This window comes from Seriola aureovittata, chromosome 10, assembly GCF_021018895.1.
Source record: "Seriola aureovittata isolate HTS-2021-v1 ecotype China chromosome 10, ASM2101889v1, whole genome shotgun sequence".
Classification (NCBI taxonomy): domain Eukaryota; kingdom Metazoa; phylum Chordata; class Actinopteri; order Carangiformes; family Carangidae; genus Seriola; species Seriola aureovittata.
The window spans coordinates 1,190,334-1,202,936 of NC_079373.1; the positions used below are offsets into that span (position 1 = coordinate 1,190,334).

Genomic DNA, 12,603 nt, shown 5'->3' on the forward strand with positions numbered 1-12,603 from the left:
CAATACATGTACATATATTACATTTGCGTATTGGTGTTAGCGACCTTAATATGTTTTTGACTCTGACAACAGAGAGACGACAGGAAATGAGAAGGAGACATAGGGAATGAAATGCAAGAAAGTTCCCAGCTCGACTTGAATTGGTGACATTGCAGTTACATGGCTGGCACCTGACCCGATCCTGATCCTAAGCCACAGGGCCACCCACTGATGTGCATAGAAGTGTTGTTCTCATTGATGGTGAAGTTAGAGGGAAAGACACTGTTTACCTGTTTCTTTTTTTAAAGGTTGACACAGTGTCATGTGACTCTGCTCTGTGGTAAAGCAACACATTTACTCTCCTCAGTAAATCCAATTGTCATTACTCTGCTGTTTGAACTCACCTAACATGAAAGCACAAGCAGATTCACTCACCTGTTGACTAAAATACTACTAGAGATGAGCAGCTGAAGCATGAGCAGCTAACATAATACATCCTTTTGAGAACATCTAGAGAAAGGAGGCCTGGTGAGTAGATCGAAAATCCAGTGTTTAACCTTGTTAACATCCATAAGATGTTTTTATATAATAAACAACAACACCATGACTGAGTGTTTCCACCTTGAACTGCAGTGAACCAATGACAGTCTCATAAAAACAGATTCAGACAGCCAGGGTTTCATACATCACAAACCTAAGGAACCAATCCTGTCAACTTGTGGGGACGGGGGGCGGGGCTAAATAAACCTGAAACCTTGTCAGTACAGAGAGAGAGAGAGTTAGCATTAGCATTAGCACAAGCACTAACACTGTGTCAGCCACTGCCAGTTACAAGCTAACAAACAACATTAACAAATAAAAGATGCTAACTGCGCTAACCGTTCTGATCCGTCTGCTAGTCTCTGGTTCTGGTCTCAGACTCCTCATCTGAGTCTGGGTCTGACTGAGGCTCAAACATGTGGCTGAGTCTCTCTGATGTTTCCTCCTCTAACCATCTTGATACTCTCTGCTCTTTCACCTGTCCACCTGGAGACAGCAGGTGGTGGGCGGGGCTCAAGTCCTGATCCACATTTCTCAATCAGGAAGTAAGAGGAAGCGAGCTTCAGTTTTTATGTGTGAAAACCATGTTCAACTAAATATGAATCATAGCAGAGGATTTTGTGTAAAACATGTCAAAACTTTAAGAGATGTAAAGGCTTAAAGAAATTAGGACTGGAGTATTTACTGGCGTATTTTATGTCGTAGGATAAAACGTGAAAATATCTTGAGGTTGTGTCAACCACAGACCTTATTTCAGTCATGTAACCAAAATCCCATTGAAAAAAGAGACTTCAGGAACGAGGGCACCTGAGGTGCTAACATACAACTCATTTCCAGGTTTTAGGACTCATTCCTGCAGAACTCTAACATGAAAGTAATGTTCATGTTACATCCACGGTCCAGGTTTATCTCAGTTGTTTGGTCGTTGGTTCTTGTCTAATTTTCAATGAGATTATGGACTGATTAACCTCCAAGACCCAGTAACATTAGCATTAGCTAACTTGTTGGCAGAGACATAACTATACTGTAAACCTGCAGCTAAAGCATCTTCTGAAAAAGCGATGAACAACAATACATGAATCTGCAGATATATGTAGCACGTTGCATTGAAATGTAATAAAGTAGTTCATTTGTCTATCTACTCTATCTATCTATTTATCTATCTATCTATCTATCTATCTATCTATCTATCTATCTATCTATCTATCTATCTGTCAGTCACTGCTGGCCCTACAGTCACATCAGATCAGTTGAACCCAAAGGCCCAGTACACTGTCACATGAGAGGAGAAGCAGTAAATTATTTTGTTTGAACAAACAAATATTTGAAATTTTTTCATTGAAAAGTGACTAAAACCGTTACTTGATTTGCAACATAGTGGCTAATTTAATTTGTTCTATATGGTACCCACTTTATCTCAGTCAGAACATTGAAATAAAAACCTAATAATTATTTTTCAGTGCTGTGACGTGGAAGAATTAAGGCTTCCATGATATTAAACAGTAAAAAGTGACATTTTCTACATGTAAACGCTGAGCAGAAAGCTTCATATCCACACAACTACAGCTCCAGTAAGCTAATATGAATGAGTTTCTGCAGACTGGGCTTGACCCAGTTAGAATAATGCTTACACATGACAACTGTCCTGAACTGGAGCTGCTTATTGCTTAGTCCACAGCAGCTTGAGCTTGAGGTCCATTTCAAAACTTAACAGACTGCTTTTAATCCACATTTCCACTGATGATGAAAAATGCAAATGAGCTGTGTGGGGTGAAGAGTTGTGTTTGAATGAAATATAAATGTTACATATTATTTCTATTTATGCATTACATGAAATGCCACTAATGTTACTAAATGTGGGCACACACACGTAAACATGTTTCACTATCCCTGTGGGGTTCTTTCATTAACATGATGCATTCCTTAGCCCTTTACCCTCAGTCTTAACCCTCAAACAGCAAAGTTGTTATGAACTTAATACAATAAGTTGTTAAGGAGCCTTAAAACAGAATAACATCATCTACTGTGTGAGGACATTGCCAGAGAGTAAAACCAAAATGTTTTATATCGTCAAATATAAATGTGATATGATAAAGACACATGTGTTGATCCTCTGTACATACTGTGTGTTATATTGTGTGTTTGTGTTACAGGAGCCAGTATCAAAAGTAGAGAATGAGGCCAGTGAGGGGATGGGCAGAGTGGACGAAGGAGTAGAGGAGTTCTTCACTAAGAAAATCCTACCTGACTATGCACTGTGAGTTGAATTAACACGCACACGCACACGCGCGCACACACACACACACACACACACACACACACACACACACACACACACACTTGCTCTCATTCTTATTCCCAAGTATCCACTTCAGCAAGCAGTATACTGGGAATTAAATCTCTAATATCTACAGGTCTTGAAATTAATTTAATATTGATATCAATTTGATTTTAATATTGAATGAAAGACATGATTGACTGACAGTATTGATCTCTTCCTCTGCTCACCTGTGTCAAATAGTGATTGACAGTGGTGGGTAATGAAGCCAGCTTGGACGTAAATGTGAGGGTTAAACTCAGTTCCTTTGTTAAGTGAGCAATGGGCTCTACAGCTGCAGAATCTTATATTTCAATGTTAGACTTTGGATGTAATTGCTGGTCTACTCTCACACCAAACTGATTTGATGTAAAACACTGACAGAGGTCTGATCAAGGCAGGCAGGCTGGAGCAGCCACCTCGGGGCCTCAAAGAACATGCATGGGCCATTTCGTACATATCACCTGGTATTTTTCAACAGAGACTGAGCAGTGACAATGTTTATGTATGTATGCTTATATTGTAGACATATATAAATGAATAAATATATATCCTTAACAAATATGTTATATCATATAAAAAATCATCATAGACATTTTAAATATATGTACAAATTGTACTATGGGCATTTCATATATTTTATTAACTTAGATTTTCATATTTCCAGAGGATGTATATGATAATAATGTATCTCCTTATAAGAGACATACAGTATATGGCAACATCACTCTTGATATAGGGACATACAGTATATTTCATATATTACATTTCTGTGTGGGAACATGGGTGACTGTGGGAGCAGAAATGAGGCTGCAGTTCCACAGTGGTGTAGGTTTATAAAACAGAAGCATGTGAACATGCAGCTGATGAAAGTACGTATGTATATATCTGTCTGTGTGAACACACAGTTTTAGTTGCAGATTTTATGCATCTGTCCCTTGGAGACAAAACGCGAGTCCCTCACTGAGAGTCCTGCCTCTCGGCTCTCGATCAGTTGGGCTGAGTGGACTTATTCCAAAAGTGTCAATTCTGCAGAGCTGAGTATTATAAGTATTGCTTTCCATGAGGTTGTTCCCTGATACTGTATAAATAACACAGTCTCCTTCCAGTTAATGTTAATTTGCTACAGACATAACATCACCTGTGTCCACGGTGGAATCAGAGATGAACTGTTGCAGTTAGACCTTTACATTTGCTTGTCGCAGTGTAGCCGAGTCTGTCCTTATACAAGTGGTTACCGATGTGATGTATTTCTGGTAACTGCTACAGTGCTGGTAAGACTGCAAGCAAGTGCAGGTTTATTATAACTCAGTCAGCAATACATAATGATACAAAATATAGATATGATAATATGTAATATTTCTGCTGACCAGTCTCAGGAAGAATAGATTGTTATTATTAGGTGATAACCATAACTTTGTAGTGTATAGACATGAATAATAACAGTAAGCTGAATCCTACGGTGGCCCTGAGAGGTCAACACACTGCAACTTAAGAAAACACATGCAAACAGAACAAAACAGAAACAAATCAATTTCATGATTTCATTTCTAGTATACTGCCATCTTCATATCTACATACATGACAGGAGTAATACACTGAGAACTCTGATCCCTGATCATGAACATTTCCACCAACTTCCAATATGATGATGAGTTGCTTTTTGTCTTGTTCTTAATGATTTTGAATAAAGTTTATTCACTGTAACAGCTGAGTGAATAGAGAGTTACTACTGTTAAAAATTGCATTGCATTTTCAAGAAAGCAAAAGCTAAATCTCTCCTGATAACTGATGATAACGTCTTAAACAAGAGTGTGTTTTTATGTTATAGACGTGTGTGTGATGCCAGTCTTGTAGCTGTTTGTGTGGACTGCATGGTGAATGTTTTCATAGTGTTTTGTGGTGGTAACACCACATAAACACACATTCCCTGTCTGACCTGCCTCAGTTTACTGTTTCAGTTCAACGAACAAATGTTTAAGATGTTTGTATTTGTGTAGCCAGATATTAGGGCCGATGTTCCGATGTTATTTTCAGTCACCGCGAAAGCTGCATTAGCAGCAGCTAAAAGCAGTTAGCTTGATGTATGACAAAATAATCTTAAGTCAAATGGTCCTTTACTAGCTTTTTCCAGGGCTTTTAACTACATCTCATGTTCTTCATCAGAGAATTTAACATAATGCACAGTTGCATAACCTAAGTGTGACTGCGATCACATGATTAGAAGTTGTTATATACTGGGAGAGATAGTCTCTGTTCAAAGACAGTGTCTGATGTCAGATGTGTTGGCTGTTCCTCATGTGTCCACTTTGTGCAGCTGTTCAACAGCTGTTCTGTCTGCCTTTAACCTATGAAACAGCCAATCATGAGAACAATGCCAGGCCTTTGAATCCCTGCATGTTTCAGATGCCTGACATTTCTGGAAACTTGTGGAGGAACGGCACCTTACTAACACACTTTATGAAAGGGTTTCCTTTTAGTTTTCACCTATCTGTACATCTGTTCTTTTAAGCTTGGAGTAAGTGGGCAGCAGACAAATACTAGGCATCAGTTACTTACAGAAAACAACACATGCATGATGCAAGGCATGCTTGGCCATCACTGAGATGTTTCCCATGCTGCCACACTAGAACAGAATCCAAACATGGCAACACACACCCCTCCTTTCCCTTTGGTTTTGTAGCTTCAAAGCAAACACACCTCCTGTCTGCAGCACACAGAGGTCACATCTCTCATGGTCATTAATGCAGGTTGACCTGACCTAGACTCAAATTAAATCTTCCATGTCAGACCCTGAATATAGTATGGAGAGAATCGTATCTGCTGCTGTTGACATCCATTTTACATTTTCATTTTCACCCCTTGTCTACACCAGCCATGAAGCAAAAGCAATTCTCAGCCCAATACATGGTCCTGTAGCACCAACCAGTGCAGGCAGCAGCTGTGGTTACGAAGGAAGCATATTGTTCTGTTCATGGATAGAGAAACCTTATCCCTTTGGACTTTGGGCCAAAATTGCATCACATGCCAGAACCATTTCAGGTGCTTTGGTTCAGACAACATGGCTGATATGTCTGCTGTAGACAGGGTGTTGGAACGCCTGTGCAGGTCACTGCATTTATGAATCACTGAAATCCAAAGAGTTGGTCAGTTGAAAGCCTGGGAGATGCCATGTAGGCAGAGTTTACACTTCTGCCTTGTAGTGGAACTGCAGGCGGGATTCTGGGTGACCCAAGACATTCGTTTTTGAGGTAGTTTTCGCAGAAACTTTGACCTGACAGCGGCGCTACAGGAACTGTCAGGGGGTAATCAAAATAATCAGGGGACAGTCAACATCCAGACCAAATTTTATGGTAATCTGGCCAGTAATCATCCAGATATCTTGCTCCGGAGCAAAGTGATGAGCAGATTGATTCACTGACAGACTGACCAAATGACCAACTGACCAACTGACCAACATCACCACGCTGGGCCTCTAGTGGAGCAAACAGCAGTAACCAGTGAGAGATGTCTGCACTCTGTGTGCTGTTTGCATGACTTTCTCATCGTGTACCTGAACTTAGCATGTGTCTTGAGTCCTGTAGCAGTAGCTGTAGTACTGAGTGTCTTCTTGTCTGTTGCTCTTTCTGCTGTCTCCCTGCTGCAGAAAAGGCCGATGGGAGGAGTCAAACCCTGCCCAAGCCACTCCCTCAGAGTCAAGCTCCACCCCCTCTGCCTCAACCCCATTTTCCTCTTCGTCTGAGAATATCACTTCCTCCACCACCACCACTGTCACCTCTCCCACTGTCCCATCTACTGACACATCCTTTACATCCACTGATGTTCCACTCCTCTCTACATCCTCCACTTCCCCCACTCCTTCTTCTGTCACCCCCTCCACCACACTTCCAACCAAAAACATCAAGAAAAAGTTTGGCGACTTCTTTGCCTTCAAGAGGGCTCGAGCCGGCCGAGCCACCAAGGCAGGAGGGGGAGAGGGAGGAGGAGGAGAGGGGGTGAAGGTCAAAAGGACCTCCATTGCAGACCTTATTCGACCCCTCCGTGAGGCCAAAGAAAGGGAGAGAGAGAGGGAGAGGGACAAGGAAAGAGAGAAGGAGAGAGGGGCAAGGTCAGTGGAGGATGCTAACGTTTCTAATGATGCCGCCACCACAGAAGGAACCGTTGCCACCAACGACCATCTTGCAGGCGATGCAAGGGAAGCGATGGCACCTGCAAATACATTAACCACGACAACACCCCGCAGTGAGACCGCACCCTCTTGCCCCACCATCACCACAAGCCCTGACTCCATTACTGCTACGCTTTCCAACCTGGAGGAAGGGGCAGTTCCAGCATTGCCAGGTCGCACCCCCAGTCCAGTGGTCACTTCCCCCCTAACTGAGCAGGAGAGGAGTGGCGTGCTGATGAAGGAGATGAAGTTGGGAGGGACTCCATATGGCGAGAGGAGACTGAATGTGACCAAAAGGTCACTGAGGGAGGGCAAGAGCCAGAGTCTCATACTGCTGACCGGCCTGGAGCCTGAAGACAAGGAGAACACACACAGTAAGGTCAGTCTGACACCACACTGAACACACACAGTCACACACATACAAAGAGAATTCTTAAATACAATCAGGCTTCATAAACAGGCTTGTATTATTTCTATCCCCCCTGTTTAATAAGTATTTTTCACTGTATGTTAGTGAGACCTCTCCCTGCCGTCTTATCCTAATTTGTTATTGATGCCCTTTGCTGTTAATGCAAACTCAACACTTCTTCCATGTTTACCTGTTTTCATGGCAAATTCAGAATATCATATATTTCCACCGATCCCCTCACTTTCCATTCACCTGCCAGAGACTTTAGTCTGATTTGACATGTGAGATCAGTTTGGGGGGGGGGGGGACTCACATCTGTCTAACTAGTTAAGATCTCCAGCAGAGTTTTGCCCGCCATCGACCTGAGCAGAGGTTGAGAGCCAAAATGACTAACAGCACATCTGAAGGTGTGCTGGCCCTGTTAACTCAGAGCAGCAGAGGGTTCAAATGACATGACTGATTACATAATGTGAGACATTATAATCCACATACCATAAATTTTCAATCAAAGTTAGGATTCAAATAATGTCAACACAAGCAAATTACTGCCGGTCACTAATAAGAGCCAGGTAAACACTGAGGAAGGCTGGAATGAACATTATCTGGCTCACATAGTAACTTTAGCATAATGTCCATATCCACAACACCAATTCAATCAGAAGCTACAACAGAGTTATGTTATGAATTTAAATTTTAGTTTCAGTAGAAATACTGTTCAGATTCACAAATTGTTTACAATCACTTCAACTTGGCTTCGTGGCTCCACGCAGGCGACAGTCAGAGCTGCAGACATGTTGTTTTCAGGTTGTCTGTCTGTCCCATTCTCATGGACACAATATCTCAGTAACGCCTTGAAAGAATTCCTTCAAATCTTGTAAAAATGTTCACCGGGACATGAGGATGAACTGATTAGACCTCAGAAAACACTTTTTAGCCCTAACTCAAGACTTCACTCAGCAATTATCACAAAATTTCACTCAAATGGTTCATATTTTATATGACTCTGAATAAACAGGGATTCAATCCGAAGCTGTGGAGTGGAGGAGGCAGACAACCACGAGGAGGTGATTCTAGTTTTTCATTCAGAATCACTCATTGATAAATCCCTGCCCAGGTGTTTACACACAAAGCCATCTATCAGCTCAAAGGGCATAATCCCTCGGTTTTGTATTAGTCCTTCACTGGAACACATGCAGGAAGTGTTGAGTTTAAATTAAGCAATAACAAATCATTAGAAGCAAAGTAGAAGCCATGGAATTAATCAGTGACTGAGGACAGCCCTGTATGTTCATGCGATTGCAGTTCAATATGTCAGTCTATCATAAATGAGTCCCTCTGAATAAAATGCTGCTTTGTCAAGCTGACAAATCCAGGGTCAGAGAGACAATATTACAGATGTCTTGTACAGCGGTACAGAGAGATTGATGGAAGAGGAAGATCTAAGAGTACAGGCAGGTACAGTTGGTTTGGTTGTGACTTAAACGTGAGAATACAGTGTTTAACAGGAAGCCAGTGCAGCTGGAGGACAGGAGTTATATGTTCTATTGAAGGGGTTCAGGTGATGACTCTGAGTGTGTGAATGTCAAGAGCTGGGCTATGTGTTCAGCTACACTGACATTTAAAATGAACACAGAGGAAGTTTGAGGCAACTAAAGATGGTCTCCTTAACCTCACTGCCAGACATATACATAAACACAGGCCCACTGTGGACAGTCCTCAACAGATGTATAGAGTAAGAGCCGTGGCGTCTATTGACTGCAATGAGAAAAGCTGAGAGAGTAAACTTCCCACCATTTGCCATTTGACTGAATATGAAAAGTGTCATTGTTTGGGGTTTGAACTGGTCACTGGTGTGTTTGGATACATGATTACAATGAAGAACATTTTTATGGAGATGTTTATATGGAGATTGACTCATTTCTTTTCTTCTTAGTTTATTCAATAGTTATTAATGAATCAGTGTTACTCTAGTCTTACTGTAGTCACATGACTGGTCTGAATCAAGAGACACTCAGAAATATAGGTATGGAATTTTTCATATTAATGTTGTTAGTGTTATTAGCACAATTTATCAGTAGTATAAGGGCTACAATATGAAAAGCACAGATTCTGTCCTTGAAGTCTAGACTGAGGTTTGAACAGGCTCCTCATCAGGACCATATACAAACTGACAGGCTTAGGAACTTATCTGTAAATGAATGTGGGTGTCTCGAACCTCTGCTGCTGGATGGAGACAAAGGGTTGATATGGTGGTGATATGTTTACACTGATGATATTATGCTGACCAAATTATAGTGTTTCTCTTTTCTGCTAATGAAATTCACAGTATTATTACATAACACAGTATATAGTATTAACATAGCTACACCAGGAGCACTAAGAGTGTGTGTGTGTGTGTGTGTGTGTGTAATGTACTGTCTTCCAGAAACATGCGTCTGAGAGCACATCCAGCTTTGAACAGAGGCTTCAGGTGATGCTACACAGAATGGGCGTGGCCAAAACTCCCCCTGCTGACACCAAGACGAGCCAGGTAGGATGAGTGTGGGTTGTAGGCTGTGTTGGTTTGCTATTAGACAAGTTTGCTTTTTTTCTTACATACAGATCATTCAAAAAGTTGCTTGTGTTTATTTTCATCACCTGAAATCATCTTATAACATGGAAGCAGAGTCAAAAATCCCAAACACTGGTGGTGCAGCTCTGTGGCGTCACCCTCTGCTCACGTGTAAGCGCTGGAGGCGTCTTCTTTACTTTGAATGGGGTGATGTCACGCGTTGCCAAATTGCATTGTGGTTCCTTTGCTTTGCGTTGCAGTAGAAGTTGAGAAAAGTTCAACCTTTAAATCCAATTAAATTACATTTTATTTGTATAGCGCCAAATCAAAACAAACATTATGTCAAGCCACTTTACAGGGTGAAGTCAAGACCTTACAGTATAATAGAGAGAAACCAACAGTTCCACCATGAGCAGCATGGGGCGACAGTGGAGAGAAAAACCTCCGACAGAACCAGACTCAGGGTGGGCGGCCGTCTGCCTCGACCGGTGGGGTTCAAGAGGCAGCGCAGGCACCAGCCAATCAGATCACGTTTCTGCAGGTCCAGCCTGGGGTTCAATATCAGCATGGAGGAGAGGTTGATTACTCTGGTGGGGAATCACCCTGTTCTCTATTATCACAGTTTATATACGCACCGGGACACAAACCGGAGAAATCTCATGGCACATTATTGCACAAAATAGCTTTTCTCGAGCCAGCTATGTTGTGTGATTGTTGTGTGATTGTTGTGTGATTGTTGTGTGATTGTTGTGTGACGATCGCACCAGCACCAAGAATCAAACATGCCCAACGTCACCCCCATATGGAGCTTGATTTCTCACCTGAAGAGCCAATCTCCAGAGCTATGGCTCGTCAGGTGAAATCTCTTTAACCATTGTCTTTGTAATAACACAACCTTGGGTCATGGCTCTTTATATTTCTTGACTATCATAAGTTGTCTCTCCTCATCTGTTGTGCACACACAACAGCAACAGCAAGAGGTGAGGAGAGGGAGGTGGAGCTGCTACAGAAGCTATGGGGTACAAAACAGTGTTTCCCTGGGAAACGTGTATTTTCAGGGGCAGCAAGGATGGAAATCGAGCGGTGGTGTGAAGTGTTGAGGAGATCCCTGCGTGATCCCTGTGTGAGGGTTGTACATGGAAAAAAATTAAGGGCAGCTGTTTTGATGCACGCCTTTCAGCATTGGTGTGTTATGAACTTAAGCGTCACCAAGACAATTAAATGATTTTTAAGGATGGGATGTGATGTGATGTGATGTGATGTGATGTGATGTGATGTGGATGTGATGTGATGTGATGTGATGTGATGTGATGTGGATGTGATGTGATGTGATGTGATGTGATGTGTTTCCTAGTGTTGATGTGTAAAACTGACATGTTATGAGGGTGTTAGACCAGTTCACAGTGATTTCAGGTGGTGTACATTTAACATCAGGGGTAGCAATGTAATGTACACACATTATGTTATGGTGCTGCACACTGACCTGAGACTGACCCTTCAGCACACTGTATGTTGTGGGTGAAATTGATATGTGTCATACCAAAGACATTTGATCGATGTCATGTTCAGTGATCGGTTTGGTTGAATGATAACTTGGTTTCCAGCTGAGGCAGCTGGGCTGGTGTCGTTTTCACCTCGTGAGTCTGTGTGTGTGTGTCATCTTGGCAAAGTGCGGTCCTGGAGACACCGACTGTGGCAGGAACTATCACAGAGGAGGTTCTGAGGACTTTGGCAGGTGTTTATGTCTGTGGACAGATTGTCCCCACGATATCGTCACAGCTGTGAAAGATACAGTCAGGAAACTTTACGCATGTGTAGATGAGCTCAAAATGAAGGCTGAGTTTGAAGAAGGGTGCGGTCTGACCCATAACTACTGAGTACTCATGTAACAATATAGTAATAATGTAGAATAACTACTGCTGTTTTCTGTAAACATCCCTCACAGATGAGTTCAGAAGATCAGTGTGTGTGTTTTCTGAGTCAAGAGATGTAATGTGGTAATTGCTTCAGACTTGTAAGTAGATACTAGATACTAGATCAGTCTTTACATGAGTGCTACAGCAACACGATACAACAGTTCTGCCTGTGACTGCTTCATCAGGTAGTGTAGAGCTTTTTGTGCTGTTACCAGTATTGTGCTAGTTTAACACTGTCCAATGTGTTTGTTGTAGAATAAAGATGAGGAGCTGAGAAAGGCCAACTCTGAAGGTAAGTGTGTGTGTGTGTGTTTTTGTATATGAGATTTCCATCATTTTATATCCCTCTCCACAACCCAGTAATTAACGTGTGTTTTGCATCTTACAAATGAAATGAGCCATTCACAAATACATGTGTGTTGCATGCTCTCCCAAAATCAAGGTGACGTGTGGTGATGAAGAGGCACACATGTTGTGTCCGGTCAGAGTAATGTGAGCAACTCTGAAAGTGACTGGCTGAATCTAAATTTGAATAAGTTCACTGCAAAAATAAAACTGCAGATATAAGTGCAAGTTATTCCATGGTCCAACTGGTCTAACTGGACTTTGACACAGCCTTGTATCGTGTGATCAAACAAGATACTGTTACAATGATGGAAGATAAAATTCCTTCAGTTTTGTCCCTTCTAGTCTGGGGTCATCATCACCAACATTTGCTCAGAG

The 12,603-nt window shown here is 41.9% G+C and overlaps 1 protein-coding gene across 2 annotated transcripts in view; it reads left to right on the top strand.

The window, feature by feature from the left end:
- Positions 1–12,603, top strand: part of carmil2 (capping protein regulator and myosin 1 linker 2) — a 61,098-nt gene that overhangs the window by 43,075 nt on the left and 5,420 nt on the right. For both annotated transcript variants that reach the window (XM_056387941.1, XM_056387940.1), the window contains exons 32-35: positions 2,673–2,776; positions 6,483–7,383; positions 9,839–9,943; positions 12,136–12,172. In XM_056387941.1, coding sequence (XP_056243916.1) covers positions 2,673–2,776; positions 6,483–7,383; positions 9,839–9,943; positions 12,136–12,172 — 1,147 coding nt within the window. The remainder of the gene's footprint in view (positions 1–2,672; positions 2,777–6,482; positions 7,384–9,838; positions 9,944–12,135; positions 12,173–12,603) is intronic.